The 27,398-nt window shown below is 37.1% G+C and overlaps 1 protein-coding gene across 1 annotated transcript; it reads right to left on the bottom strand.

Annotated features, from left to right (window-relative positions):
- Positions 1-134: 134 nt before the first annotated feature.
- npr2 (natriuretic peptide receptor 2) lies at positions 135-27,330 on the bottom strand. Its single transcript, XM_077737044.1, has 22 exons — positions 26,491-27,330; positions 21,458-21,639; positions 21,079-21,192; positions 20,833-20,968; positions 19,722-19,816; positions 18,282-18,417; positions 17,187-17,271; positions 12,438-12,558; positions 11,015-11,089; positions 10,143-10,220; positions 7,612-7,716; positions 7,170-7,241; positions 6,404-6,563; positions 6,170-6,325; positions 4,834-5,002; positions 3,747-3,893; positions 3,291-3,414; positions 2,451-2,519; positions 2,209-2,383; positions 2,024-2,122; positions 933-1,024; positions 135-626 (listed from the first exon to the last, which is right to left on the bottom strand). The coding sequence occupies exons 1-22, from the start codon at positions 27,185-27,187 to the stop codon at positions 564-566; spliced, it is 3,150 nt and encodes a 1,049-aa protein (XP_077593170.1). The 5' UTR covers positions 27,188-27,330; the 3' UTR covers positions 135-563.
- Positions 27,331-27,398: the final 68 nt, after the last annotated feature.

Genomic DNA, 27,398 nt, shown 5'->3' with positions numbered 1-27,398 from the left:
ACTTTTTTTTTTGACTTCTTCTCAAATGTCCAAAATTAAATACACTGAATTAAGTGGCAAATTGACTAAAATACAGAAAATTGACAGGATTATAAATTTGGAAATATAAATAAGACTATAAAATTTTGACAAAGTATATTTTAATATGTTTATTGAACAAAATATTTTACAGTATCTTGGATATACATATATACACGTCTTGCATTTTATTGTCGAACACCATTAAAGCCTGCCAGCAGTGTTCATATAAACACTCTCCAAAAGGAGGTTCCAAGGAAATATGAATAGATCATTGACTTCAAAACACGTTATACAAATCTTAATATAGAGAGCACAGAAAAAAAACATTATTTTCTGTGAAAAGTATTCTGTTTTAGCAGAGCAAATTTATTCATACAAAAAAAACACTTTGCAGCATTCAGGTCATAAAAATACCTGTAATTTCCTCTGTATTTGGTTTAGGATTTCTGTTCCTCTGCATGGAAATCTCACACAAAAGAATTATTCTAGAACAAATAAAGAAGTGGCTCAGCCACCGGATCTTCTGATGCGGATTCCTCCTCTCAGATAACATACACATCAGACTTCTCCCCGAGTAGCCAATAGGTTCTCATTTTACCTTTGCCCTGGAAACCACAAATCAATGTTAATGTACAGGAGATGATGGCGAAGATTAAAAATATCATCAATCCAAGCTTTCCTTTAACTCATTAATGGCGATAGTTGTGCAATTGAGTTCGGCAGGGAAGGTAACTTGTACTATGAAACTGATTAGATCATGAATAATGATAAACATCTACAATATATGACATATGTCAAAATAATGAACATGTACTCTAATTATTGCAAATAATTCTGTTTCTTGGATGGAGTTATGAATGTGTAAAATGCATGCTAAAGCATATAAATATAAAAGGCAATAAATTCCTCACTTTCATTTCCACATCTCCTCGTAGCTGGAGATCAAAATAGCCAAACTCATCCAGAACTTCTTTGGTAGCTGAAGATAGATGGATCTTCAGAGCTGTAAAACACACATGATTTGACAATTACTATATTTAAATGTGTATACAGCCACTTTGGTGGAAACTAAAAAAAGATTGCAAGGTCATGCTCGGGCTCGTCCGACATGACTGGCTGAAAGACTAACTGAGCTGTCGATATACATTGTGGATATTTGAGATGGGCATCTTGGAGGCAGCATGGGCTCCAGTTTATCGCTGGCTAAGGGCCCCACGCTCTGAGTGCTATCAATTATTTACCAGCGGAGGCAGAACACAGGAAGCGATTTAGCACTTCATCAATACTTCCAATGATATCGCATCACACTTTCTGAACATGAGTTCCTGTCATTGCAGGATAAGAATAGCACCACCAGTATAAAAAGCTTGTATGTGTTTTTTATTTAAATCATTGCTGGTGGATGACAAAGGCAAGTATCATTTTACCTTGTGGTTTATGAAGGTATTTGGATTATAAAACATTCTTATTGGAACATGCCACTATACTTTCTGCACTATAGAAGTTATCAAGCAAAATATGTTTTATAATAGGTACACAGATTATTTTTTTGTAGCGACAGTAACTGCAATGACACTTTTGATTTGTGATTTTTCCCCCCACTTTAAGTAAAAAAGTATTTTATTTTAAAATGGGCCTCAAAGTGGGAGTTTTCTAATAGGACAGCTTGATTGTTTCCAAGTAATCAATGAAAATGGTATTTGAAAATATCCAGACTTTCTCAGATAGAGCAAAGAAAAAAAACATTGATCTTTGTAATACATGTTTACCTTTTGCCTATTAAAAATGATTGACTTAAAGGAGAAAAGATACAATGGAAACTCTAAATTAATCTCCAGTTCCTTCAGACCAATTTAATAGAAATTGAAGTCATTTTAGAAGCAAAAACAAAATGGCAACAAACAAATAGCAGTCCTTAATTGTTACCAGCGGGATATGGGATTTAAGAGAAAAACAAATAATAAAGAAAAACATACAAAGGATAAAGGATTCTGATACTCACCCTCTCCATTTGACTCCATTCTGGATGCTGTGTTGACAGTATCTCCAAACAAACAGTATCTGGGCATTTTCAAACCAACCACTCCAGCACAGACTGGACCTAAAATTAAATATATCAGTACATATTGTAATGAGCAAGCTATCTAGCTTGGTCCATGTGCCTAAACACTGTATGTTCAGCCTCACCTGTATGAATACCTATCCTGAGTCTTAGCTGGTCGTTTGGTCGATGCCGAATCTTGAAAGTTTTTACTTGCTCTAACAATGCCAGCGACATTCCAGCAATCTCTCTGGCGTGGAGTTTCCCATTTCGCACTGGCAGCCCCGACACCACCATATAGGCGTCACCGATGGTCTCCACCTTAGGGACAAATTGGACATATCGTTAATTTCATGTTTCTGTTTCGTTGTATGAGGCTTTGATTTACCTTGTAAACGTCAAAGTTGTCTATGATGGCGTCAAAACAGGTGTACAGGTCATTCAGTAATGTGACCACCTGGCAAGGGAAAGAATTGTTTTAATAATTGAGGAGATGGGTTTCACAAAGCACTGAGTCACCGGGAAACGATGATCCCATACCGTCAATACAGAAGCTAAACTAAGGATGAGTGCATAAATGTGTGCAAAAATTTGAACCACTGCTTCTAGTTGGCGATCATTATAGCTTTTACCTGGAAAGTACATTTTTTCTCAAAATAGAGATAGCAGTTGTGGTTAACTATGACTCAACTCTGCGTCAGCATACTCTGACAGTTGTACTATTCTGATTCGAAGCAAGTGTGTGGGAAACACTCTCTCCAAGAAGTATGTCCTACTGCACATAGGGACTTGAAATTGGAACATGATTAAGAATTAGTAAAAGATTTTAGTGCCTTTGAAGTTAATTGAAGTTTCATAATTTTGGGACTAAGAGCGGATAGTTTTTTTCTCTGCTTTGAAGCTTTCGGCTTATAGTTTAACGACTATAAGCTTTTCCAAAGTATGTGTTACGCTCGGATACAATCTTAGATTGCCAAAGCATTGATACTGAGGTTTTAAGTTACTTTTTAAGAGCCTGATGACAGGACAAAACAAACTAAACATTGTGATTAATGGTTGTTTTGGTATATTTAATCTTTTAGGAGTATTGATATCGTTTTGAAAACTTTTATATCCTACTGTAGTATTTGGGTGTAAATTATATCTGTCGAATTTGAAAAAATAATAATTGATTGTGAAATCAGGTGGATGAGGTTAATGTTCACAGTAAATAGATTAAAAAAAGTACCTGAAGTGGTGTACTTTCTGCAGACATGGATGTGAACCCCACAATGTCACTAAAATAAATGGTGACACTGTCAAAAGCTTCTGCCTGTACTGTCTCACCTCGCTTTAGTTGTTCTGCTACTGAACTGAAAACAGAGAGAGAACAGAGATTTAATTTTTACTCACACACTGTATCTATCATGGATTAATCTGCTAAAGTTATTCCAATTTCTCTTTGTTGCTACTTTGACAAAACGGGCGCAAGGACATGAAAAATTTATCTTGCTGTATTAATATCCCAAACATGCATTTTAGGTCAATGCAGAAAAATAGTACCCAACAGTGAAATTGTATTGTAAATGGGTCACTTTAAAAGAGGAAACACAGTCAAGCAAGACCCTTTAAACTAGTTTACAATTCAAATCCAGCCTCTGTGGACAAGTTCAGTCTCTGTAAGTATTTTCAATGTTTTTCTTACTGTGGTAAAATTTGATAGAGAAGATTCTCGGCTTTTCTTTTCTCCTCCAGGTAGGCTTGTGTTCGTTCCTCTACCAAATTCTCCAGATTATTAGCGTATTGCTCCATCCTGGACAGCAGGTTGTTGAGAATACTGGTGCTGCCTTCCCTTTGGAAAATAAGCCCAGAGAGCAGAATCAAACTACTGTATCTAATTCACATACATGTGTTAGAAAATGAAATCACAATATTCTATTTTTCAACTACGAAAAGAGAGAAATATTTTTCAATGGATAAATATAATATGTGTGTCTGTTCATAAGATCCATCTGAAAGTGACCTTTCAAGTTGTTGGTACATCTGCTATGGCACCATATTTAAAATGTTACGTGTTTGCCAGATATCAAGATTAAGAGGCGTCAACTGGTCTCCAAAAGTTTAATTTGGACATTCAAGTGTAACATTTTAAAAACAATATTTGTTTTGGTAATCTGTTAATGTTGATATTTTTTTCCGCATAGGCTCTAAGACTCTTTCAGTACTATATCAGATTGAAATAGGCGCCAGTCGGGTTCCTTGGTACAAAAACCTACTTTCTTCTTATTTTTCACACAAGATTTAAATCAATTTTTGCAAAGCATCAAACCCAGTCACAGTATTTAATATGTATTATTAAGCAGTTCCAGATCTCAATGCAGATAGGACAAAATCAGCATCAAACAGAGTAAACTGTGCACTTTGCAAGAGACTGCCTGAGTGCTTTCTTGTTTACAAAGTGGTTAAACATACTTGTTGTGATATAGAGCAAGTAGTATACATAGTTGCACTTGCACAGTGAGAGGTCGCCTTTTCGTGGCTACCTTTAACTCCTTGCAAATTTAAATAAACCACTTAGTGCTGAACAGCCTTCTTGTTATACTGTGCCTTTCCAGCTCAAACTCGCAGCTGTTATGATTTGCCTCAGATGCAAAGCACTAAGTTCGCAATAAAGGAATGTTAGGTTTTTAAGGGAAAAATAAGAAGTAAAAAATAATCCTAATCTGGGTAGACGCATACAAATGAAAGGATAACATAACAATACACATATGAGCAAAGTAAAGGTTTCTTACTTATTGAGTTTGGCCATGTAAATCTTAATGTGGCCAAGATCTGGCCTCTCTGCAGGGTCCTCGGCCCAGCAGCCCTCCATCAAGATGGTTAGTTCCTCTGAATGACATCTTGTGTCTGTCGTAGGCCGAAAATATGGCTTTTGACCATTTCTGACCTTCTGCACAATCTCTAATGATGAGAGGAAACATTTTGAGAGTGTGCAAACATTAAGTATTTCCAGAAATATTGTAATCAAACAGTTATCGCAATTTCTTTAACATTGTTTTTTTTTATTCGTGCTTGAAAATAGCTATTAGTGGTGTTTGGACAACCAGTTTTTATGTTTTAAAGCATTATACCGGATCTTGGAGAAAGGTAAGTGCTCATTTAGCCTGTTAATGGATTAGTGGCACCTGTGAGCATGAGTGTGAATAAACATAAAGAAAAAACGTCATCCCCTGAGGGAATTTGGAATATAAATCGGGGGTGATGTAAAAGTTGGACACTTTGAATTGCATTCAGGATATTTATTTCTCCCATTGAGATTTTGGTGTCATCACCTGATAACTAAAAGTTGGCATTTGATTTTAAGTTGAGTGCAACCATTATGTTATACAATCAATTACAACATTTAGTTGTAATTTTTCAGAATTGTGACAAGACCCCCAAACCTTGAAATCTTTTTTTTGTTTTGCATTAAATGGCAACAACTCCACTTTGAATTCATACCAGATGACAAAAATCCCATCGGTCAGGTTTTTGACCAGACTTATTACTAGTCCCTTTTTGAAATCATGTTACCAATCAAGTTTAATATATCCACAGCTCCATTTTTTGAAAAGTAGCAACATTGTAAGACAGCAAGCAGGCCTCGATTGGCTGTTCTTGATGCCTGAAAACTAAAAAAGGTGGTCGGGGTTTTGTGGTCATGGGCCCCTCGGCTCTGGAATGCTTGGCTTGGGCCTCTGAAAATCACTTCTCCAAATGCCTGCACACTGTAGCGCTCTAAAAATATCTTTTTGTTTATTTATTATGAGTGTCAAACTCAATTGCCAACTGTAGTAGTGTCCTTAACCACTCCATTTTGTTTATAAAAGTCAACATAAAGTAAAGAGATAATCACGATCATCATTCCATTCATTATTGCAATGCTTATCAAGAATTGTTTTATTTAATAGGTTATTGTATATAAAAGTTAGAAATTTTGCAGTGCAGTGTTGCTACATCTGCCTTCAATGCATTATAATGTCTGGAAAATACAGTTTTCAGGTATTCATTTAAACATTTTAGCATTCATGCCAGTTGAAAAAAAAGGTGAATCTGTTTCAAATAGACAGAAGAATTGAACAGAATTACCTTTAGGGCTGAGGTCCATTCCTTCCACATAGAAAGGTCCATTTCTTAGGGCTATTTCCTGTAGGATAATGCCAAAACTGTACACGTCACCCTTCTGCGTCCCCTGAGGAGGATGCTGGTCGTATATAAGAAGCTCAGGAGCTGTCCATATTTTCTCTAAAAAAAGTGACAAACAGTCAGAATGAGGCAAAATCAATGTGAATAGATCCAATTTGTGCAAAGATGTTGTCTTACTCGCATAGAGAGCATGAGAATCATCATTTTCACAGGACGAGCGAAAGCTGGCCAGTCCGTAATCTGTGATTTTCAACACAAATCGGCTGTCCACCACACAATTAGATGACTTCAGATTTCCATGACAGCCAAAATAGCTGTTGTGGAGATAATTCAAGCCCTAAAAAGAAGAGGATCATTCATTCATCCATCAAGGAACTCTTTTTTCCCCCCTTTGCCTTTATAAGGACACTTACAGTAACTCTGGACATATGGAAACAATAAGCTTTCACAAGTGGATGTAATGTATGTTGAGGGTTTGAAAAAAAGCCACGTTTCAAGGACATTAGTCTCAAGGGGAATTTCTGTAAAACTATTGTTAAGTCCTCCTGGGGGTCTGGGGGCGCATATGAGTGGCACTTGTGTTGAAAGGTTGACTGGTCTGCTATCTTTATGTAGAAATTCATATGCATGCAGTTCAATATTAAACATTTTGAGGAGTTGGATCATGTGACAAAGAGTCTTTGTGTTCTTGCAGATGGTTTTAAATAAATGCTTGATTAGATTTAATGAAGCTGCCCATGTTTAGAAGGATGTTTTTTCTCCCACTCCGAGCCATCTGACGGCAATATTCACTGAATGCCGAGTCGTGCCAATTCAGATTGTCTCTACTCTCTTACACTGTATCTGCGTGAAACCATGGCAACAAGCTAGGTTGTTTCTTTGAGGCTTACGTTTTTTTTTTTTTTTTGCAGCCTAAGTGACTATATCCCTCCCACCTATATACCTTCACAATATCATTGATCAGTGAGTAACGGAACATCCAGTCCAGGTTGATGCTTTCATTTTCCAGAATGTCCTGAAAGGTATACACAAAAGCACATTATTATCTAAATGATGTAAATATGAAAGAAAGGATGAGGACAACGTTCATTAACTTTCGGTTTGAGTATTTCAACATGATTTTTCATCATCCCGAAGCATGTTGATTTTAATAAGATGCTGGAAGACATGAATGAAATGGCTTCAAGCATCATGCACATTATTCTAATGAAGCAAAATTACTTTGGTAATGTATAGGTTTATTTATATGCTGGCTGGATATTAGTTATTAGTTACTGCTAATAATTAATATTTACTTCCAGAGTTGAATTTTCGCACTGGTAAGAAAATGTCACATAAAAAAGGATTTTTTTTAGAGAGTACTTTTTGAAAATAGTGAGCAATACCTGCAGACTTCCTCTTGGGCAGTATTCCGTTATAATGCACGTGTTGGGAGGATCGATACAAGCTCCAATGAAGCGTGTGAGATGGTTAAACTGGACATCCCTCATCTGAAAATAACAAACAAACTCAGTGAAACTTTCCAAACGTCACATTTCTCCAAGCCTTGTGGAAAGAGAGGACTGGCAGTTCATTTATATTCAGAGTTGGGATCAGACCTGCCAGCATTTCATCAAAATGTTGTATTTGCAGTCAGCTAGTTTGGCACAATGTCCATTTCTACGTACTGAAGTTAATTCCTGCACAGGGAACCTAGTTGAACGTGCTTGTGCATAATTTGGGGGCTATGAATGAGGCACTGTGTTTGACGGGGGCGGTTGAAGTGCTAAAATGTGTTGAGATGATGAACAAGTTTGAGCACTACAGCCAAGCTCAATCTGAATGACAACATTTGCTCAACATGGGCACTCATTGAAGTCATTGGCTGCCATTGACTGTGCTGGATGTCAAATTTTAACACAGTTACACAGTATTGGACGTCAAGGGGGCTAAAAGATTCATTGTATTTGTACTAATGTTCTTTATATCTATATTTAATCAATGGTTTTAATCCATTCAAAGATTAAATACAAATACAATTAAGTTATAAGAATATATATATTATATATGTTAATATTTTGTCCTACATGATCCAAAGTTTTTATTTTATGAGTCACTTGCCTTATAAATTGTTAGAACTTCTTTTTTTAATCAAGTATTTTATGATTTTCCAATTTGTAGCTGCATCTTTCCATATTTAGTTGCTGTTGTTTTTTTAATACTATTTTTATGGACTCGTGTTTTCCTCCAATGTTTTATGAATATTTGTTCAATGTAAATTCAGGCATCAAGGAGAGTCTTTGGACTTGGCTCTTGCCAAGCAGCAGTCAATATTCTTAAAGCTAGCGGAAAAGACGGCATTTGGAATTTTGGCAAAGAGATTTCTCCCGCAAATTCTGACTGACAAGTGTTCTCACAGCAAAAAACAGGGAGTCGTTTGCTCCTGTTTCACTGCTTGGGAGATGTTGTTAGCCTACCCTTTGCCCTATATATTTCCCCCTGCTGAAAACCGGTGACTTAGGGGAGGGGGTCTGGGAGACAAGTGGTTAAGTTTCCACAAGCGGCCCTCATCTGGTTGGGTTTTTCCTGAGCTGAGGTTTGATGGAAGATCTGGCCTCAGGGAGGTCTGAGAAGTTTCCAGTTCAGACAGCATATCTCACATGTGGCCTGCCTAGTGACTGAGATGGCAAATGATCTTTTCTAACTAGTTTTGAATCAAGAAAAAGTGTTATGCATATTGGTTCATAAGTGCAAATACTGGAATCGCCTTCAGTAAAACATTACTACAAGATATTTACTCTTGCTTTTGTTCTAAAACTTTATAAGTCATTTCACAATGTCCAGTTTCAATTTGATGAACAGAGAACTTACTTGTATGCACAATTTATGAGTGGTGTGATGAGTGTTCATAAATCATAACAGAGTTGTTGTTGTTTTTTTACAATGGTATTTCAAAATAGACAATAAATTGCTAAATTTATATTAGTAAAACAGATTGTTCCTGACATTCTTATGGTGTAGTGACTTTCTGCTGACACATGATGAAACAAATCCTTGATTTTTCAATATTTGTAGTCAGCATTTAGTTAAAAAACAAAATAATGCATATAAATGTTAATATATGTCCTTGAACTACTCCGTCAACAACCCAGCTTCTACTCCAAAACCAATCCACCTGGACATTTACTCAAAGGCACATAGTCTTTACGGAAGAACTACTATTTGACCTTTACAAATAAATAGCAATATCTACTGAATCAGCCATCAAAACGTGGGAAATGGAAACTAAACTTGCCAAAAATAGTTGAAGTGTATCAGCGAGTGTCTTATTTTACAGCATTTGGGTCTCCTTACTCCACCAGCTGGAATTATGGCCTATCACAGCTGATTTCAGGCAATAGCAGAATACACTCTTTACTTGTTTTCAAGTAGTGCAACCATTCATGAATAGACAGACAGATACACTTTCACATCACCAAAAGTGGGAAGTTTACCCACACTGCCTGCACCAACATTATTCAAATGTACAGCCTATTGAAGATACTCTTGGATAATAACTGAAAAATAAATTTCTATGCTGTACTATATTCGAAAACCTTGTCTTATTCATACTAAAAATGAGAGGTTGTAAAGTGATGAGAATGTCTTTTACTGGCAGCGGAAATTAGTACCATTATGTGACTTCATGGCTGTTTCATTTTATAGAGAGATTAAGAACATTTTAATATATTTGCCTCACAAAGAGTTTCTAATTCAAATCAATGCTCAAGGTCTGCCTTCAAATCTGAAAGCATAAGCCAATAGTGTTCGTATTTTCTTCTCTAACTGATGCGGCGGAAGTGTAAGGTACAAATAGGCCTTTTTTTTTAAAGTTGACTGAATATGCAATTGACTACAAAAGTGACAGGATCAAATTTGATCAGTATGCAATACTTACATGTTTGAGTTCCAGTAAAACTTGTCTGGTGAGCTCAATTCTTTTCTTGTTGACGTGTTTGATAGCCACCAAGTTGCCCTGCAATCAAGCCACAGTGACGCAAAGCATTAATAAGCCATCATTTAATGAGATTTCTGCCAATTGAGAATAAACTGGCGAGAAAAATGAAGGGAGAGAAATTCTGCAGCCGATTGATTCAAAAAAAATATGCTGCAATTTTATCCAACCATCAAAATCAACTTGATGGTACACTTGCTTCTAATTCGAAGGCTTAGGACCTGATTGCCATAGCAACACACTTGATGTGTTATTATCATTGCTAACAATGGTGTCTGTTTAATATTATTGTTCAGAGTTATATGCAGTACTAATAACTTTGTATCACAAAAAAATGGAGGAGGCCTTCATGTGTATTCTATAACTACTGCCTGAAGTACTTTGTTGCTTCCTGTAATTTTGAAGTATTATAATTACAGTAAGTATTTCAAAAGATTTGACCCTTTTTATACCACCTTAACAGCAACAACTTAATAATCAGTGTCAGCCAGATAAACACGGTATCACCGTTGTTGTTTTTGAACCACTTAGGTTTGACATTTTCCTCACATTTCCTCCTCCATAAACATATACGTGAACATCAGCAACAAGTTGTTTTTCATCATGTCCACAGACCCCAGACGACAAGGCGGGATCATTGAAAACAACGAGCAGGAGGGAGAAATCCGAACACTGACGCATTCTGCATCTCTCTTTAAAACCAAGTACCTACATTCGCCCACACGCTTTCTCCTCTCCAGCTTCCTCAGCTAAGCATGCACATGTGTAGGTGGCAAAAGAGAGAGTTGAAAATGTCAAAACTCACCAAACCTTACCTTAAAATAGCCCGTTTTTGCAAATAGTTGATATTTTCCATGAGCAGTTATCAGGGAGCCATAGCTGGAACCTCTCTAAGAAGAACAAGATGAGAAAAGAGTGTTTAGCCTTGAGTCAATTTGAGCAAAAGGATTAAAATTCTCTCCACTTTTGACGGTGCCGCTTAGCTGTGAAATAAATTCATGAAGCGTATTCAAGTCCTCGAAACAGCGGCTCAAGGGCTTGTGTAAATATATTTTCAAACTTTGATTGGGTCCATTTTGCAGAGGCAATTTGTGCAGAGATTGTCAAACAATTTTTACACTTGGATAGAATGCAAAATTGCACATTAGAAAATGCACTATCATACTTATACGTGGATTTTATATCCTGATTAAGTCTATATTTTTGTTTCAATGCTGCTCCACAGATTTTAAATGGGGTTGTAGGAGGGTAAATTGATGGTTTCAGATAGGGCAGGCCTTTTTCACCCATTTTATGTGTAGTAGCTCATCTTAAATAAGATTTTTTTTTACATTTTTGGCTATTTTTGGATAATTCTTGGTATAAAATGGTCAAGTTTGCTGGCCATATCATTCACTCTTCTGGCAAACCAATGATCAAGCATGCCTGAGATTCTAATCAGTGATATAAATAGGGAAAAGAAACAAACCAGACGGAACAAAAACTTTACTTGAAGAATGAAAAGTCAAATGTCTACCTAATAAAATCCCCTGTGTATAATAATAATAATACACAGTGTAATCCTAGGATTGAAGGACCCAAAAATGGAAAATGTTGCTTTTTACAAATTCATGTTGGATGAAGCTCAACCCGCAGAAGATGCGTGAGCCTTCAGACAACAGAACCTGATACTTAAAGAACGCGACAAGGTATTATAAATATACGGGCGAGAGCCAGGCAAAAGCTTATTTTACCGATCACTTAATATGTTTTTACCACCACAAACCCAGCCACCTTCACAAAACCACTTGCAAAGCAACTTGGAATGCAGAAACAAAAGATCTTGGCTCTTTCCAGGCTGCTTCTTTGCTATTTTTGGGCTTATCGCTTAATCTTGAATGTAGAAAAATGATGACTTTTTTTTCGATTCCTGGTAGACCAATAATAAACTGACAATAAAAACGGTGTAAAATAAAGTTATCTTATATAAAAGCTGCCTGAAAAGCCACCCGCATCTTGTTAATTGCCCAATGGAGGTTGTGACAGTAAGAATTTTGGAGAAGGCAATACAAAGTCGAGAATTATGATGACATTTTCAGGTCTGCTCACTTTAATATGAGCTCATTTGAGTGTAAAGTAGTCTCACAACAAGTGCTTTTTGCAGCTTTCTGTTTCTTTAAAGTCATCTGGACGGTTAGTTTTTACTTCTTGCCTTTATTGTAATTCAATTATGCAGGAAATGACAAGGCCATAACGTACCTGTGAGAGCGTAAGACGACTGCCGGCTCGTTTGTGGAATTTATTGGGGCTCTCAAACTGGAGGTCTTCCCACCGAATCCTCCACAGCATTCCTGCTAATTCTTTCTCCAACTTTAGTTTCCTGCAAAAGAGGAAAAGATGAACATTAGTAAAATCAATAAGGGACGATCAACTTTGCAAAGATGAGATGACACATTTTCTTAAGACAAATACAAATCAGGGCACCCAAAAATGAAATAATTTAGTCAATTGTTCATTAAATAATGTCTTTAAAACTATTATTAATAGATTTTCAATACAGTTGTCAATTACTTTGCTGCATCTCCAATTGTAAGATCTGTAAACCATTAAAAAATATTAACATTTATGAACAATGCAATCAAGACATCATCATGTTGACATTTCAACCCTGGAATAAAGTCATGTATTTGAAATTATTTGCTCTGGGAAAAATAATAAACTCCCAATAATGAAATTAATCTTTGGCTGAGTACGATTGTCCAATAAGTTAAAGCAACATGAATTGACGCTAGACATATTAATCCTTAAGGATTGCGACAGGTCTGATGTTATTTCTTAGCATCAGTTTTGGCAGTTAAGCAGCTTTCCAGCGATTAGTCCAAAGCCTTCCATGTTCTTTTTTTTCAACGTGTGTCTATTTGTGTTTCGACAGACGCGAGAAAAATCGTTTTCACTCCAAAAAAAAAAAAAAAAGACAAACGAGCAAAGCCCACACATTCCGGCACCGTCTAAAAGGTGTAAAACACTTCCAGATGGCTGTAGGAAATTTTTGCAGTGCTTGCATATTGTGTCCTAACTTCTATCCAACCTTGTTTTTTTCCCTTCTTTTATGCTTTTTTTCCTCCCCAAGGCACACTGCGATGTTAGACAGTTAGTCTAGAAAACATCAGTTCTCTGATACATGTTGATGTCTACAAATAATGTGTTCATTTTGAGGACAGGAAACACCATCAAACCAGCGGTTCACCCCCTCGCCTCATCCAACACCGCTAAAAAAAAAAAAAATCTTTCTATTTAAAGAGCTTCGCTCAGAGACCTCTGGCAGCCCGAAGAGCAAACTTTGGGGCTCCACAGTGGGCCTATTGTTTCACAAGTCCCATATGTGAATACCTCTACTGGACCAGCCCTCCATTAAAACATCAGAGCCAGACCAACTCTGCTTTACGTCCCCTCACACTCCAAAATCAACTGAGGTGGCCAAGTAGCCACCTCGTTAATTCTTTGGAGTTCTCTAGCGGTTCCCCTTTCCAAAGAATGTTATTTTTTTTAATACGTTATGATGGTAAAAAATAGCTTCCGCTTTTCGGAAGCACTTTTATCACCTGTTTCATGTGAATTTAGTTGGAACGAACAAAATATTTGGTGGTTATACGAAAGAAATACAGCTGAGAAAGCATTTTCGAATCAGAAATATAGTTTTTATTGATAAAACTTTCATTGTTATACACATTTCTATCAACAAATAACCAAAATATATCTTTATATAATTCACAGTATAAGAAATTCTGTCGGTACTATGATTCCCTATGGGTAGTCAAACCCCTAAATTGCATGACCCCAGCAATTAGGCCTACAAGTATACAATCTTTTTGGTACATTCACTAAAATACAAACAGCAGCATCGAATGCATAATGGATAGAAATGATATAAAAAATATGTGTAATAAATATTCCTTCATAGAAACTCTGGCTTATACTGGCTGATAAGATATTAATAATCAAAATATAGCATTTTAGTGGTGATTTGTAAGGTCAAGTAGTGAAGACAGCAGCTTGTTGGTCTTGCATGATGGTGGTAAGCCACAGTGCTGTGCACCTTCTGTTTCCATCGGCAAAGCTCCACTGGTGTCTGCAATAACAGGAAGTCACTTGTTAGCGCTTGCCAATAAAACATCTTAGAAGGCTCTACAAGTCGTGTAATTCCCTTAATGTGGAAAGCTATCTCATCATTGTCTCAAAGCCAAGCGCTGAAATGTCAATAAAAATGCTTGTTTGTCAAAAATAGGTTTTGTTACATATGATTTGCAGTACTGTGCAAGAGTCTGAAGGAACTATAAATTCCATTGATTAGCTGATATTATTCATACTAGTCGTTTTCGCACAGTGAAACAGTAAATATTAAAAAAATAAGGTTCCTGTTGTTGCCTTTACAGTAATACGATGTCAAAATCTTGTACATTTTTATTTGTATTTTTTTTAATTACTTTTTTGTCTAAACAACATCCATAATAGTGACTCTATTCTTATCTGTGCTTCAAAACATTGAAGTATTTTATTATTATCTGATAAGAAACATCATTATTGAGACTGTGTGGCTCCATTTGGTCCATATGCCATTAATAGCTGACACCACCTTTTTTATATGTATTCATCAATTTTAATGAGTCAAATAAAAATATTCAAGAAGTAGAGGACATTTCACAACATTTACCGGCCAATATTCCAGGTCAACTAGTTCATCAGTCTTGGTTGAACTGTGTGCTGGAGGGAAAAAAGTGAATGTTAATTTAGTTTTATTTCGCTTAGATTAGAACACAATTTGAATCATATGATAAGTTTGATACTGAAATGAAGATGTAGTGGATTTACCTGAGGGGGAAAGCTGCTCCTCCGTCTTTCTTCCATCATTCCTCTGATCAAAATCCATTCTGATTGGCTGGTGATTAACACTCGTTAGTGTTAATATTCAGGAGTGTACGCGTGATCAAATTTATAGTGTTTGGAATATGTTATAACCCTATGAGCTAATAAAGGGTATTTTATTTACTTTTGAAACCAATTTGACCACAACTCATAGGTATTTTGTTCAGAAAATATTGGTTTCAAATTTAATAAAGTCATTGGCTGCTGAAATATGAGCAATCACAGCCTGTTTTCCCTGTTTAAATAGATAGTGTTGTTCTCCAGGGAGAATATGCTAAATAACATATATTTTGTACAGAGCTTTGCAGTCAGCCAATTAATTTGCTTGTGTAAATGTCTGAGGATATTGCACTCTCGCCTTCATAAGTCACTGAATGTGGCAGTATTGACTGTGGCGAAAGATTATTAAGGCAGTGTGATGTTTCAGTTCGCTTTGCTGTAGGTTGTGTCACTGCACCGAGTAGGGACACAAACAGTAAGGTAGGAGACACCATAGAGACACAGTTAGCACGTATTGACCTCGCAGACCTTAGGATATAGAGAAACATTCTGTATGCTTCATTTAAAGAGAATGAAAAGATTGGTGTTGATTGGAAGCTTGAGAGGTGACTCACGTAATGCCCAGATCAGAAACAACTAGTACCTTCTTTCAAATGTGTCTGAGAATCATCAAAACCATAAGATCAATAAAGTAAATGTATTTACTTTTTTCTTTTTTAATGTTCGTTCCAATAATCAAATTGCTTTGTGTCTTTGTGCTGGTGGTATTAAAAACCATGACTATTAAAAACCATGACCTCAATTATTATTGCAAGACAATACCCAGATAGGTGTCATGTAACAAAACTCGATCGAAGATACTGTCTCTAGGGGAGGAGAACCAACTGGCATGATGGTGTTCATAAAGAAGCAAAGAGAAACCAGTACGTAAAGAGAGAAAAAATCCAAACAGCATTTAACAGCAAAAGTACATATTTTCTGTTATGTCACGTGTTATAATAATAGCAGTGGTTATGGATAAGTAGTATATGTGTACATGAATATATGTATATGTGTATGCATATAAGTAGTATATGTGCATGTGTACATGTATATATGTATGTGTATACCTGTGTATGTGTATCCATGTATATGTGTATACATGTGTATATAGGTGCATGTGTATAAATATATGTGCATGTGTATATGTATATATACTACTCATAATATAAATAGATACTCATGTAGGTCAATTTACTCAATGTAAACATGTAGCCACTGAGGAAAAACAGACAGTTGTGTTCTATACATTTAAATTAACCACATACAATCAGTAGCCAACAAGTTTTCTTTGCAGGTCAATGTTGATTATCATAAATCAGGAATGAATTAAAATAAGCTAAATAAAGCGTGGCCAAATCCGTTCCTGGTTAACCCCTATTCACTCTGTTTTCCATGTCTACCTCAACCAACATACCTGAATCAAATAATTGAGATCGGTATGTAGCTTATGGACAGCTTGTTGAGTTGATCATTTGATTCAGATGTGGCAGAGGAGGGAGATAAGGAACACAGACTGGATAGGGGCCCTCGAGGACCCCTGCCTTAATCCTACTGCTTTTTACAGCTTTGGTACAAGTTTACTCGCGCCAAAATGAATTACCACGAGAACCGATAAAGTTACTCATTACAAAAAGAGTCCACAATAAAACTGTAGGATTAAATTATAGTTTTGGACTTTTGTAAGCCTGCAATCACACGGGCAAATGCATTTTTCACACACTTGTAAACGAGTGCGGTGAATCATTAAACTGTGTGGCATTTGGATTTAATCTAAAGCAAATGATAGTGAACAGACTTAATGATCATTAAGCCAGAAGCGTGGTGGGGCCCAGTATATGAGCTCAAGTGGCAATTTAAATGCATCTACCCACTGCTTTAAGACCAATGCCCGCTGAGTTGTTTCTGTAGTAACCATTGTGAAAATACCACACTGGCAGCACTCAGTGCAGTAGTAAACATAAATCCTTTTTCAATCAGACTGCTTTACTTTTTACATCGCTACTCTTTGGATAGACTGCGTCAGCAAAATGCTTTTAAACTCACCTGTAAATGAGGAAACTTGAGATTCCAAAAATGATGAGCGCCAAGCCAGATCCCACCGCCACAATTCCCAGAACTGGTAGCTGACCTGGAAACAGGAGAAGGAATCCACATTCAGTTGTCTCTCATATGTTCAACAGATGTCCACATTCATATCTTTGAAAAGGAACCAAAAAAAAGGGACACTTTTAAAAACACAACTGTCACGCCCTGATGAAGACTTGAACACAGTTGATGTTTTTAGACATCGACAACCATTTTATCAGTTAAAAAAACAATGTTTTTGCTTCCAGTTAATCCAAGAAATCAAATAAAAGTATTTGTTCTAGCTTGAAACGGTGAGAACGGAATTTTTATTACTATGGAGATGAAATGTGACTCACAAAAATGTGGAAATGCGAGAAAAAAGATTTATAAGAATATCAAAAAAACTGTTTTTTTAGATAATGAATGGTGAAAATCTATTATAGCAAGGAAATGTGCAATATTTTACTGCAGATACTATTCTGACTCACATGCCATAAACAAAATATGAGAAACACCTACAGCTATAATTTAGTGCAGCTATACACCACTGCACACTATCCCTATAATAATACCCATATATTAATATCTCTCTGACAGATACTGCTGTATCTCATAAGATTTTGACGGACAGTCAGGTTCCTTTGCAAGAAAAATGAATTTTATCCTGTAAAACAGTTCATTGGCTCAATCTGAAAATGTTCAAAAACAAATAATTGAATGGAATTCTAAAATACATGTTTTGCCCAAAATGTGTTGTCTTTTTTTTGTTTCAGAAATGTGTATTTAATGAATAAGTCACAAGTGTCACAGTGTAATCATGGATTATCTCCTTCACACTGCCAACATCAACATCCACGCCCGACTTTTCCTCTCCTTCAAACCTGCTGCTGCTGCATGTCAGTGAAAGATTGAAATGATATGATCACACTACATTGTTCCAAATATCCTGTGGGAATTGTGCAAAATCTTACATAAATATTGGCGACATACAAAGTCATCAAGGAACACTATATTATTTTTGAATTAAATCATTTCAACAAGTGGGGAGATGGAAAATTATGTTAATCATACCATCATTGCAAGAGGGATCATCAGTGGAAAACACACAGGGTGGGTTATCCAGTGGTGGGCCTCCATTGGGCCAATGGATCTTCTCTGTCTGGGACCAAATGATTTCTTTCATAGTCCCATTGTAGTATGCAACCAGCTAAAAAAACAATAAAGTCATTTTTTTATCATTGTCTTTGTTTACGGGAATCATAACAAGGACTAATATGTAAAAATTAACATATTTCATAGCTGATTGAAACATTGTAATGATTCTAATTGAAAAATTTGGGCTTGTTCATTGGATAGCACATCCGCCTCACAGTTCTGTGATTGAAGGTTTGATCCCCAGTGGGTTCCGACCTTCCTGCGTGGAGATTTTGACCAGTTGGAGTGAACTTTGTTTTGATGGCACATCTGTTTTTTTGTAGTGTAAACGTATAACTCCTCAGTTTCAATCATGTTTGGGTCTTTTTTGGTTGTGTTTTTCTTCCCCTCGTGCTTATTGCATGTAGTATCTTCTGTTCTTAAATCATGTTCCACAGCCAAGTGCTTATTGGATAGAACACCGAAAAAGTATTTGTCCAGTTAATGAAGGTTTAATCAGGGCATACATGCCTCTCTCAGCCTGATTTCTATTTCCATTGCTTCCTATGGGGAAAATTGTTTTCACATCCAAAGAAATAGGAGGTCAACCAGTTTCCTCTAATAGATTGTGTTCCACCTTAGAGGTTCCATTTTAATGCTCATAAGGGATTGTCATTTGTAGGAATGTATGTATTGCCAGGACTAAGATTTTGCTTTTGAGTGGATGAATAATACTTTCACTTAGTTTACTTTTCTTACAGTTGCAATAGAAAATAGCCTGATCAGTTCTCAATGAGAAAAATAGTTTTTAGACTTTGTGGTCCACTTTGAGCAGGAGGCACAATATACCAGCTAATTGTGGACATTAAAAAATATAAAACCAGACCAGCTAGTCGGGTCAATCGGTCACAGAAATGCACCAATTAACGCCAAAGATAAATGAGAGCAAGAGCTCCTACTGACAACCTCAGAGGACTTTGATGAAATTCTGACTGTAGTCAAATGTAGCTCACCCACTTCTTTTACACTCAAAGAAAAGGAAAGGCTTTAACAGATCACAACACACAAATATTTTCTTGAAACTGTGGTGGAAAATTGAGGTTTTAAGCACATTATCATTGAAGAAGTCAGGACTCTTAGTATTCATTAACATATTATTAGCCAAAGGATGTGGCTTTAAACTACGCAACTGTTTATTCTCTTCTATCTATTCCAATGTGGAATCCGTATTTAAGTACTCAAAAGCACCTTATAACAGAATTTTTGGCAAGCGTACATAAATCTGGGAATATACTTTAGATTTTCAACCTGGCTGTTCTGGCCATGTGGGAGCACAAAGTACATATAAAATACAGAGCGAAAAGAGAGTAAACTTACTCCATACTCCCCCGTGTCCTGGTTAGTCATGGCCCAAAGGTTGATGTCTATATCCCTGGCATTTTTGTGGTCTGTAGTAACAAGACCTGTCACCCCTAGCAACAACATAAAATACTGGTCAGGCAGTGTGATGATTCACGATTTATTAAAAAAAAATGATGGCTATGATAACTCTTGAGGTTTTGAATAATAACAACTCAATCATATATTTATTTACATACCTCTATTTTGTTATATTGTGGTTATCTATTCTTTTATTGCTTATATTTTGTCAAGCCCAGAGCAAATTGGGTCTTTTAAAGGAATATAATGGTTCATAAATGGCATGTCATAACTGTTTAGAATATTATATATGAAAAATATCTCATTTTTTATTCTAATACTTGGAATAACCTCACTATACCATGCCATTAAAATCATGTACTGGAATGGAACCTTTATTTTCTTACTAAGTAGTTAATAGGCAATGTTTATAAGTCTAAGTCTATTGTGACTGCAAAGTGATGTGAACGCACAAGTGCTATCAGAGTAAATAAGACGTTGTGTGGGTAGTTACATCAGGCACAGAATGTAGCATTTAAGTGAAACTCTGAGTCATAACACTTTACTAATACAATCATTGTTTTCTTGATAGAGCATATCATCAAATCATTTGACTTTAGAGTGTGCCGGCAATCCAGAGCTGACTGAGTCAACAATCTTTTAACCTGACTTCATGCTTATTAGAGTGGCATTTGAGTGGCGAGAAGAGCTCTAGGGCTAAATCATTTGTAAGTAGTGGTGCTGATATTTGGAGGGGTGAATGGTTTTATTCACCTAGATATGAATATTCCAATTGTAATGTGATAACAGTGTAAAAACTGGGAATTAAAGAGGATTTCAAAGAATAGAATGGCTGATTTAAAATAAAAATAACTTTAAAAATAAATACAGTTGAAAGAAATGAACACAAATGTCCATTATGGAGTATTGAAAGCAATGTTTATCCCACCAAACTTGACCAAAGTGACAGTAGTCTTTCTCTATTGAGCTTTTGTTATTTGGCTAAAGACAAAAATATCATAGAACTGATCTATAGCAATAACTCATATTATTAAAAGTATGTGCTTACCCCAGATTTGACGGTTCTGCGTTCTCATTGTGATGTTGATGCCATCATTTTGAGCTCCACCATCAGCCAGTGTTTCTTCCAAAGCCTTTGCATATAGCACAAACCCATCATAAAAGCTGCCTGCAATATAGTCCATCTGTAAGATAAAAATGTTTTTGTTGAAGCATTGCAATAAAAAAAGAGCAAAGATGCCCTGGTCACAAGTCTTAACTAAGAATAAAATAAGATGCATACGATATAACATACCAGTGATGGTTCTAAGTGCACACCAAAATCCCGTTTTGCTCTTGCATGAAGTCGTCTCTGAAACTCTTTGTACTCGGGATTATCGGGAGGTCGGTATGTTATGATGAAAACAGACTAAAAAGGAGCAGAAAAATAAGTATTGATGTGGTACAAAATACGTATAAATCCAAACATCTGATGAAAACACACAATACTATCTTATAATCAGCAGAGTTTCATATCGATTACCATGGCAACAGTGAATCGCCTCTCCTATGATGGACTTTGGTGGGCGACAAAAATGATACCATGTGTTGGTGTCACCTCTAACCTTTAAAATGTAATCATTTACTGTTCAAATGGAGTGTGTACGGGTGCGTGTGATGTGTGTTCAATGTACCTTAAAAACTTCGATAGGATTATCCCAACTGAGGTCCGTGTTCTGCCAAGGCTTTCGCTCTGTTAGGCTCTCTGCAAAGACGTCCAGGTAAAATATAGCGTAGTTTTCTGGGTCTGGGATCTCGCTATGGAAGAGTTTCATGATGTTCAGGAAGGTGTCCAAGGGGCCGCAAATGTATACAACTGCAGTGGAGAGAGAGAATAAAACACAGTGAAGATATTTATAATCTGATCATGCTCTTTTAAATTCAGGGCTTTTGAAAATACTCTTTATTGAATTAATTAAGCCTTTTATTTTATATGAAATGAATGGTAATTGTGGATAATTGTCTATTATTTATGTTTTCGTAAGATATGCATTTTTGATTTACCTTTGATAAATATAAATACCTTTTTGAGCCTTGTCGAGGAGTATTTCTGCATTAATAAAATGTGAGAATCATGGAGAAAAGATGCAATGTAATTATGCTTTATCGAGTGAAAAAGTACTTCTGCAGAAATTATACAGGGGAGGTTGAGAAGACAAAAATGCTGCCAATCTACTGTTTTGATCATTCAATAACCAATTGCCACTTTTAATTGCCCAAAAAGTTTGTAGCAAGTAACTAATTAGGTCTCGGGAATGCTTGCCTGCCAACCCATCAATTTTAATTACAGAGTAAATGTTTTGTTTACTCTTTGGGAAAAATGGGAGTTTGTGCTGGTCATAATAGTGTAAACCACTGACTCCTTCACAGCAATAAGCTGGTTTCTTTCCATTTCTTTGAAAAGAGAAAGTGACAAAAGGTGACGTGGAGTGTGTTGCACCTTTAATAGAGTCAAAGTCAAAATACGAAGGAACCCCTCACAGTCCTTAAAAGGGTTAACAGTGAATGTTGTTTTATAAAATGTTCCACTTAAACCAAAATGATGATGCTTTTCTTTCCACCATTTATCGCAATCAATGATTTAGTAACACACAGGCGTGGTTGAAAAATAAACCAACCCTTCATTGTCTTCTCTAAAAGAGTCATCCTACAGGCACCCCCTGTTTACAGTAAACTTTCACCCTGCTACCTACAATTGCCTGCTTTTGGGCCACGAGAATATATATCCAACATTATTTTCATTCCAGACATATGCTGGAGTGGAGGCCTACAGCTCAGAGGCCACTTAGCAGACATTTCCTCATTGGTTAGACTAATGTAGGACCCCAACCTCAGCTGTTCCATCACGGTTTACCATGCCAAGTAGTTCTGCTGTCTCCTGGATTGTACCCAATATAAATGCCCTAACAGTTGGGGGGCAAAATGGCCTTATGTGTTGTGGCGGCCTTAAAGTCGACAGACTTGCACACAAATTCAAGTTGTTCCACTTCTCACTCCGTAAGATCATAGACCATGCTCTTCTATTTTTCCCTTTCGTACTTTCAAGACACCTTCTTTATATTTGGACTGTAAAACTTTTAAGACGGCCGAAATCGTGAAGTTAATGCATAAAAAACATTTGAAAATTAATTAAACTACGTATATGCATCAGTGACTGCACAGAGCAGTATTTCTGCTTGCATCTGTTAGTGTTAACTGCTTCAATCACTCGGTTGTATGATTTTGACAGCCTTTAAACTTACTTTGCATTGGTCTGATTTTTGCTCACTGTCTGACCTTGAAAAATTCAACCAATTCTTATTTAATTGATTAAAATTATGGCCTATTTTTTCCACACAGGCCCAGTTATGTGGCTTTGAATGTTTTCTGTATATACTCAATATAATCAACATGTAAAACATGTATTTTATGTTTACTTGGGTTGTAATTGTCAGATATTTGCACAATTTGAGTGAAAACTTAACATTGAGTGATTAAACTATCAACCAAAAATAGAATTTCAATCAATTTGATTAAAAAAACAAGCTGAAGAACCTCAACATGTTCCTTTTTCTTAAACTATTTGATCACAATAGAACAAGCAAGACCATGTCGTGTACCACAATGATTAAAGCCAGTTTCACAAAGCAGTCCATAAAAGCGCACCGTTTTTTGTGAGGGAGAATTTGACTCACCGCTTCAAACCCCTGACCTCAACACCATCAAACACATTTTGTAAGAACTACAGCACACATTTTGAGACAGGGTCTCATCAGGGTCTATTGTAAAATAAACTGAGGGACTTTACATCAAATTTTCTCCATTAGTGGGAAATGTTTGGTTCTAATAATGGAAAATACTATGGAAGTGATTCCTTTGACCACAGTATAAATGTACTTTCCTCACTAGCATTTGCCAGGAATTACAAGGAAGAATTTGGGCAACTAAAAGCTGTTAGAGGATAGAGTTTTGTGCAACGGCACGCAATCACTTTGTCAGCTGTAAAAGCTCAAATGACGTGACTCATCATAATAGTTTAGTACTCCTCTCTTCAGTCTCAGCCTCTTGTCATCTAAGCCCAGTTTCCAGACCTGATAGCCTCGAGGTTATCTGCTGGGATAAAAGTAAATACTGAGCAAAACCGTTAGCTTCCAAGACCTCCAGCTCACTGCAGCTGCATCATAATTCGTCCAAAAAGCAGCTGGACTTTTCTTTGCTTTAATTGGCATGTGTCATATTTGTATTTGTACAGTTGTTTGCCGTGCTTAAAAAGAATGCAACAGTATGCCAAAAACTAATAATTGAGATCCGCTCATTGGTGGCAAATTCAATAACCCATGAGTCATAAATAATTGACAGAGTAGTGCTGTACAATATGACAAGATATATATACACATATACATATATATCGCCAAAGCATTCAATGGTTAGGAAGCAGGCTTTTTCTCCTGGCAACCTTATGTGAGTAATGCACGCAAGACAATGTAAAATAGCAAATTCATTCCAAGAACAATAATATATCATATATTATTAATGATAAAATGCTATCTTAATATGCAGCATCCTTAAAAATCCAAGGTAAGTTTGATGTCAATTCACAACTAAAGGTAATGGGGGCAGGCCTGTCACAATCGTTGTATAATTTTTGTGAAATATTCAACACATTTGATAGTTGGTGTGCATTCTTTCTCTCCCTTTCTCATGAACACTGAGTTACAGTGCCAGAAATTGTGTGAAAGGGTTTGGGAGGTTAGGTGAAAGGTTGATTACCGAACAGCTGCTGTGACACTTTTCTGCAAGCTGTTCAAAACACTCTACACCTCTTTCTCAATTGTGACCTGACCTGTTCAGAATCCTGTGCGTTATCTAGACAGCTTAGGCTGGGGTCCATCCCCAGCTTTCAAAGCTCTCAAAGTGTAATAAGGATGCCTCTGGCATTGCAAAGCTCACCAAGTATAGTTTAGCCAAAGCCACAGCATAGTAACAAGCTTTGAATTAAGACTCCAACACATTTTCCATTACTGCACTCCGAGATTCATATTAATGACCCTTTTCACAGGAGACATTTATTTTTTTGGGCTAACAAATACAGAAATAACATAAAAATCCAACACTCTGCTATGGTATGAACCACCAAACCAAACCAATGACAATAACTTGACCAAATTTTGAGTAACACTCCCACAATCAATCAATCAATAAATAAACCATCAAGGGACTATTAGATCTTTGACCTAATACAGCCTTTTTGCCATAATATACAAGCAAACAGGGCACTAGAGGCCCTCTTTAATGTTAAGTAAAACATGAGTAGTGTAAACAAACATTTGACATTTTAGTTTCTTTTTATAAGCATGTCCATGAATGTACAACCTTGTAGTTGGCTGAATTTACACATACTGTAATCCAAACATGCTGTCATGTTTTGTTGTGGTTGGTGAATGGGTGTATTTTCCTTGTGTGTCCTGTCTTCATGATTGTATGTCTTTCACCTGCTGTAATTTGTTTTGTTTTGTGTTCATTTTGTCCCAGTACTTTGTTATTTGTATGGTTGTTTTTCATTAAAATCCTGCATTTCGCACCAGCACTTCCCTCACGTTTGTCTGCTTCGTGCTCCTGAGTTCCACTTCACTCCGCCCGCAGCAGAGGCGAAATCATAACAGTCGCTAGTAATTGCCTGCCTATTATAGTCACTTCTAATTAAGATGAACAATATTTCAAGCCCAAATCCTAACATCTCTACTTAGATTACTAATTCATGGTACAAACAGGTTTTTGTCAGCATGTGCGGTGAGACATGTTATGTATTACTAGAGCCAAATCCTGGGGATTCCCCTGAATTTCTTGTCTTATATGATGCTTATAGTTTACACCATTGTCAATGGCATGACTCCAGTTTGAACCGGGGAAAAGTTAAACAATTCTTTCCCAACAGTTGGATCTGTTTTGGCTGGAGGGACATTGTGTTCATCTCAAATTATTTCTCGCTAAGTGGTGGTCCCCCAATAAAACCCCGAAACAAGAACCTAAGCATTTCTCTGTACTAACACCCAAATAAAGTGGTACTTCTCATCAAACTAAAAGGAACCGTTGTTTACATCTGCATCTTATTAAAAACACACAAAAAGTGGTCCGTTTTTTTAGGTTGGTGTAAAATAGCAAATCCGTTTCTGTTCAAAGATAGCATTGGTATGAGACAAAGCAGACAAAATGTTTCCTTTGCGGAACAGCCCGTCCATGGGATTCAGTCTAATAAGAATGAGAGCTGTGTCAACAGTCAAAAATGGAGTGGCTGTCTAGTGTGGTCAATGGAACGGAAAGATGAGCATTCATGGCAGTCCCTTCATTATAAATTCATTGGCATGCAATAACTTAAATACTTTAAAAAATCCAGTGCATTTCAGTTTTTCTCATTGTAATTTCATTAATTTTGCATTCAGTAACACTGTACTAATATATATGTGCATTTATAATGATAAATAAATAATATCAAACATAAAATGAGTATGCATAATCCTAATAAAAGCAAATTAACTTATTTTTTAACCAAAATGTCAATTTCTCTGGAAAGGGGTAAATGTTTTAGCTTTTGAATAGCTGTCCAATGTTGTGACCACTGACAATTTAAGATAAGAACTATTATATTTAGCAAACTAAAACTTTGATTGAAAATGAAAGGGGTGCTTACTTCTGCCTCGCTCCTTCATGAAGGAGATGAGCTCCTTGTAGAACTTGAAGTCATCTTCATAAGGCTGGGCCTCCACAGTGATGTTGGTCTCCTCCTTCAACTTCAGGTAGATGCCCTCCGATAGGAAGTAGTGCGGCCGGTCGTCGTGCCTCAAGTCGTGGAAGATGACCACGGCACGGGACGTCCAGTTGAAGTGCGTGTGCAGCATGTTGGTGAAGTCCCCCAGCTTGGTGGTGGAAGGCCCACAGCGTACGATGGTTCGATACTCCTCCCGCTTATCGAAGCCGTACGCCGGTCCTCCGGCAGTGAACAGCGGCAGTTTCCAGTGCGAGGCGAAGCGTCCCACGGACGCCAGTGGGTACACGCATCCCGGGCCGAAGAAAGCATCCGGCCGCAAGTAGAGTTTGGCATCCACCGCCACCACTTGGGCGCGGCTCTCGGCGCACGACCCTGCCACCGGGTCCTCGGTGCTGTAGTTGAGGATGTTGATGGAGCGGCCGAGGAGAAGTCCGTGTTTGCCATGGAGGTCTTCGTGCGCCATCAGGATGGCCGGGAAGACGCGCGGCAGAGCCCACGGGTACTTGTTGTGGTTGTCCGGGAGCATCACTGCCACGGTGATGTTGCTTTGGCACGCCGGGAAAAGGCAGCAGGATACGGCCAACAACAGGCAACATCCCAGCGCCTCTCCGGAGCCCATGACGCGCGTCCCAAGAAGCCGAGTAGAGGAGCGCTTGGAGTGGAGAAAAGAATGGATGTGCCCTCCTTGACTCCGCACATAAGTCTCCTTTTTCCTTTCTTCTTTCTCTCAAATGGGTGCCCAAATCAGCAGCCCCATCATCTTGGTGTTGCCGGACGGATGATCCATGCGTTCGAGTCACGCAAAACGACTTATTGTGCGGCTGAAGGTG

The sequence above is a fragment of the Stigmatopora nigra genome, chromosome 17 (genome assembly GCF_051989575.1).
Source record: "Stigmatopora nigra isolate UIUO_SnigA chromosome 17, RoL_Snig_1.1, whole genome shotgun sequence".
Taxonomy (NCBI): domain Eukaryota; kingdom Metazoa; phylum Chordata; class Actinopteri; order Syngnathiformes; family Syngnathidae; genus Stigmatopora; species Stigmatopora nigra.
The sequence above is the reverse complement of the archived record's forward strand: the minus strand, read 5'-3'. Positions and strand labels throughout refer to the sequence as shown.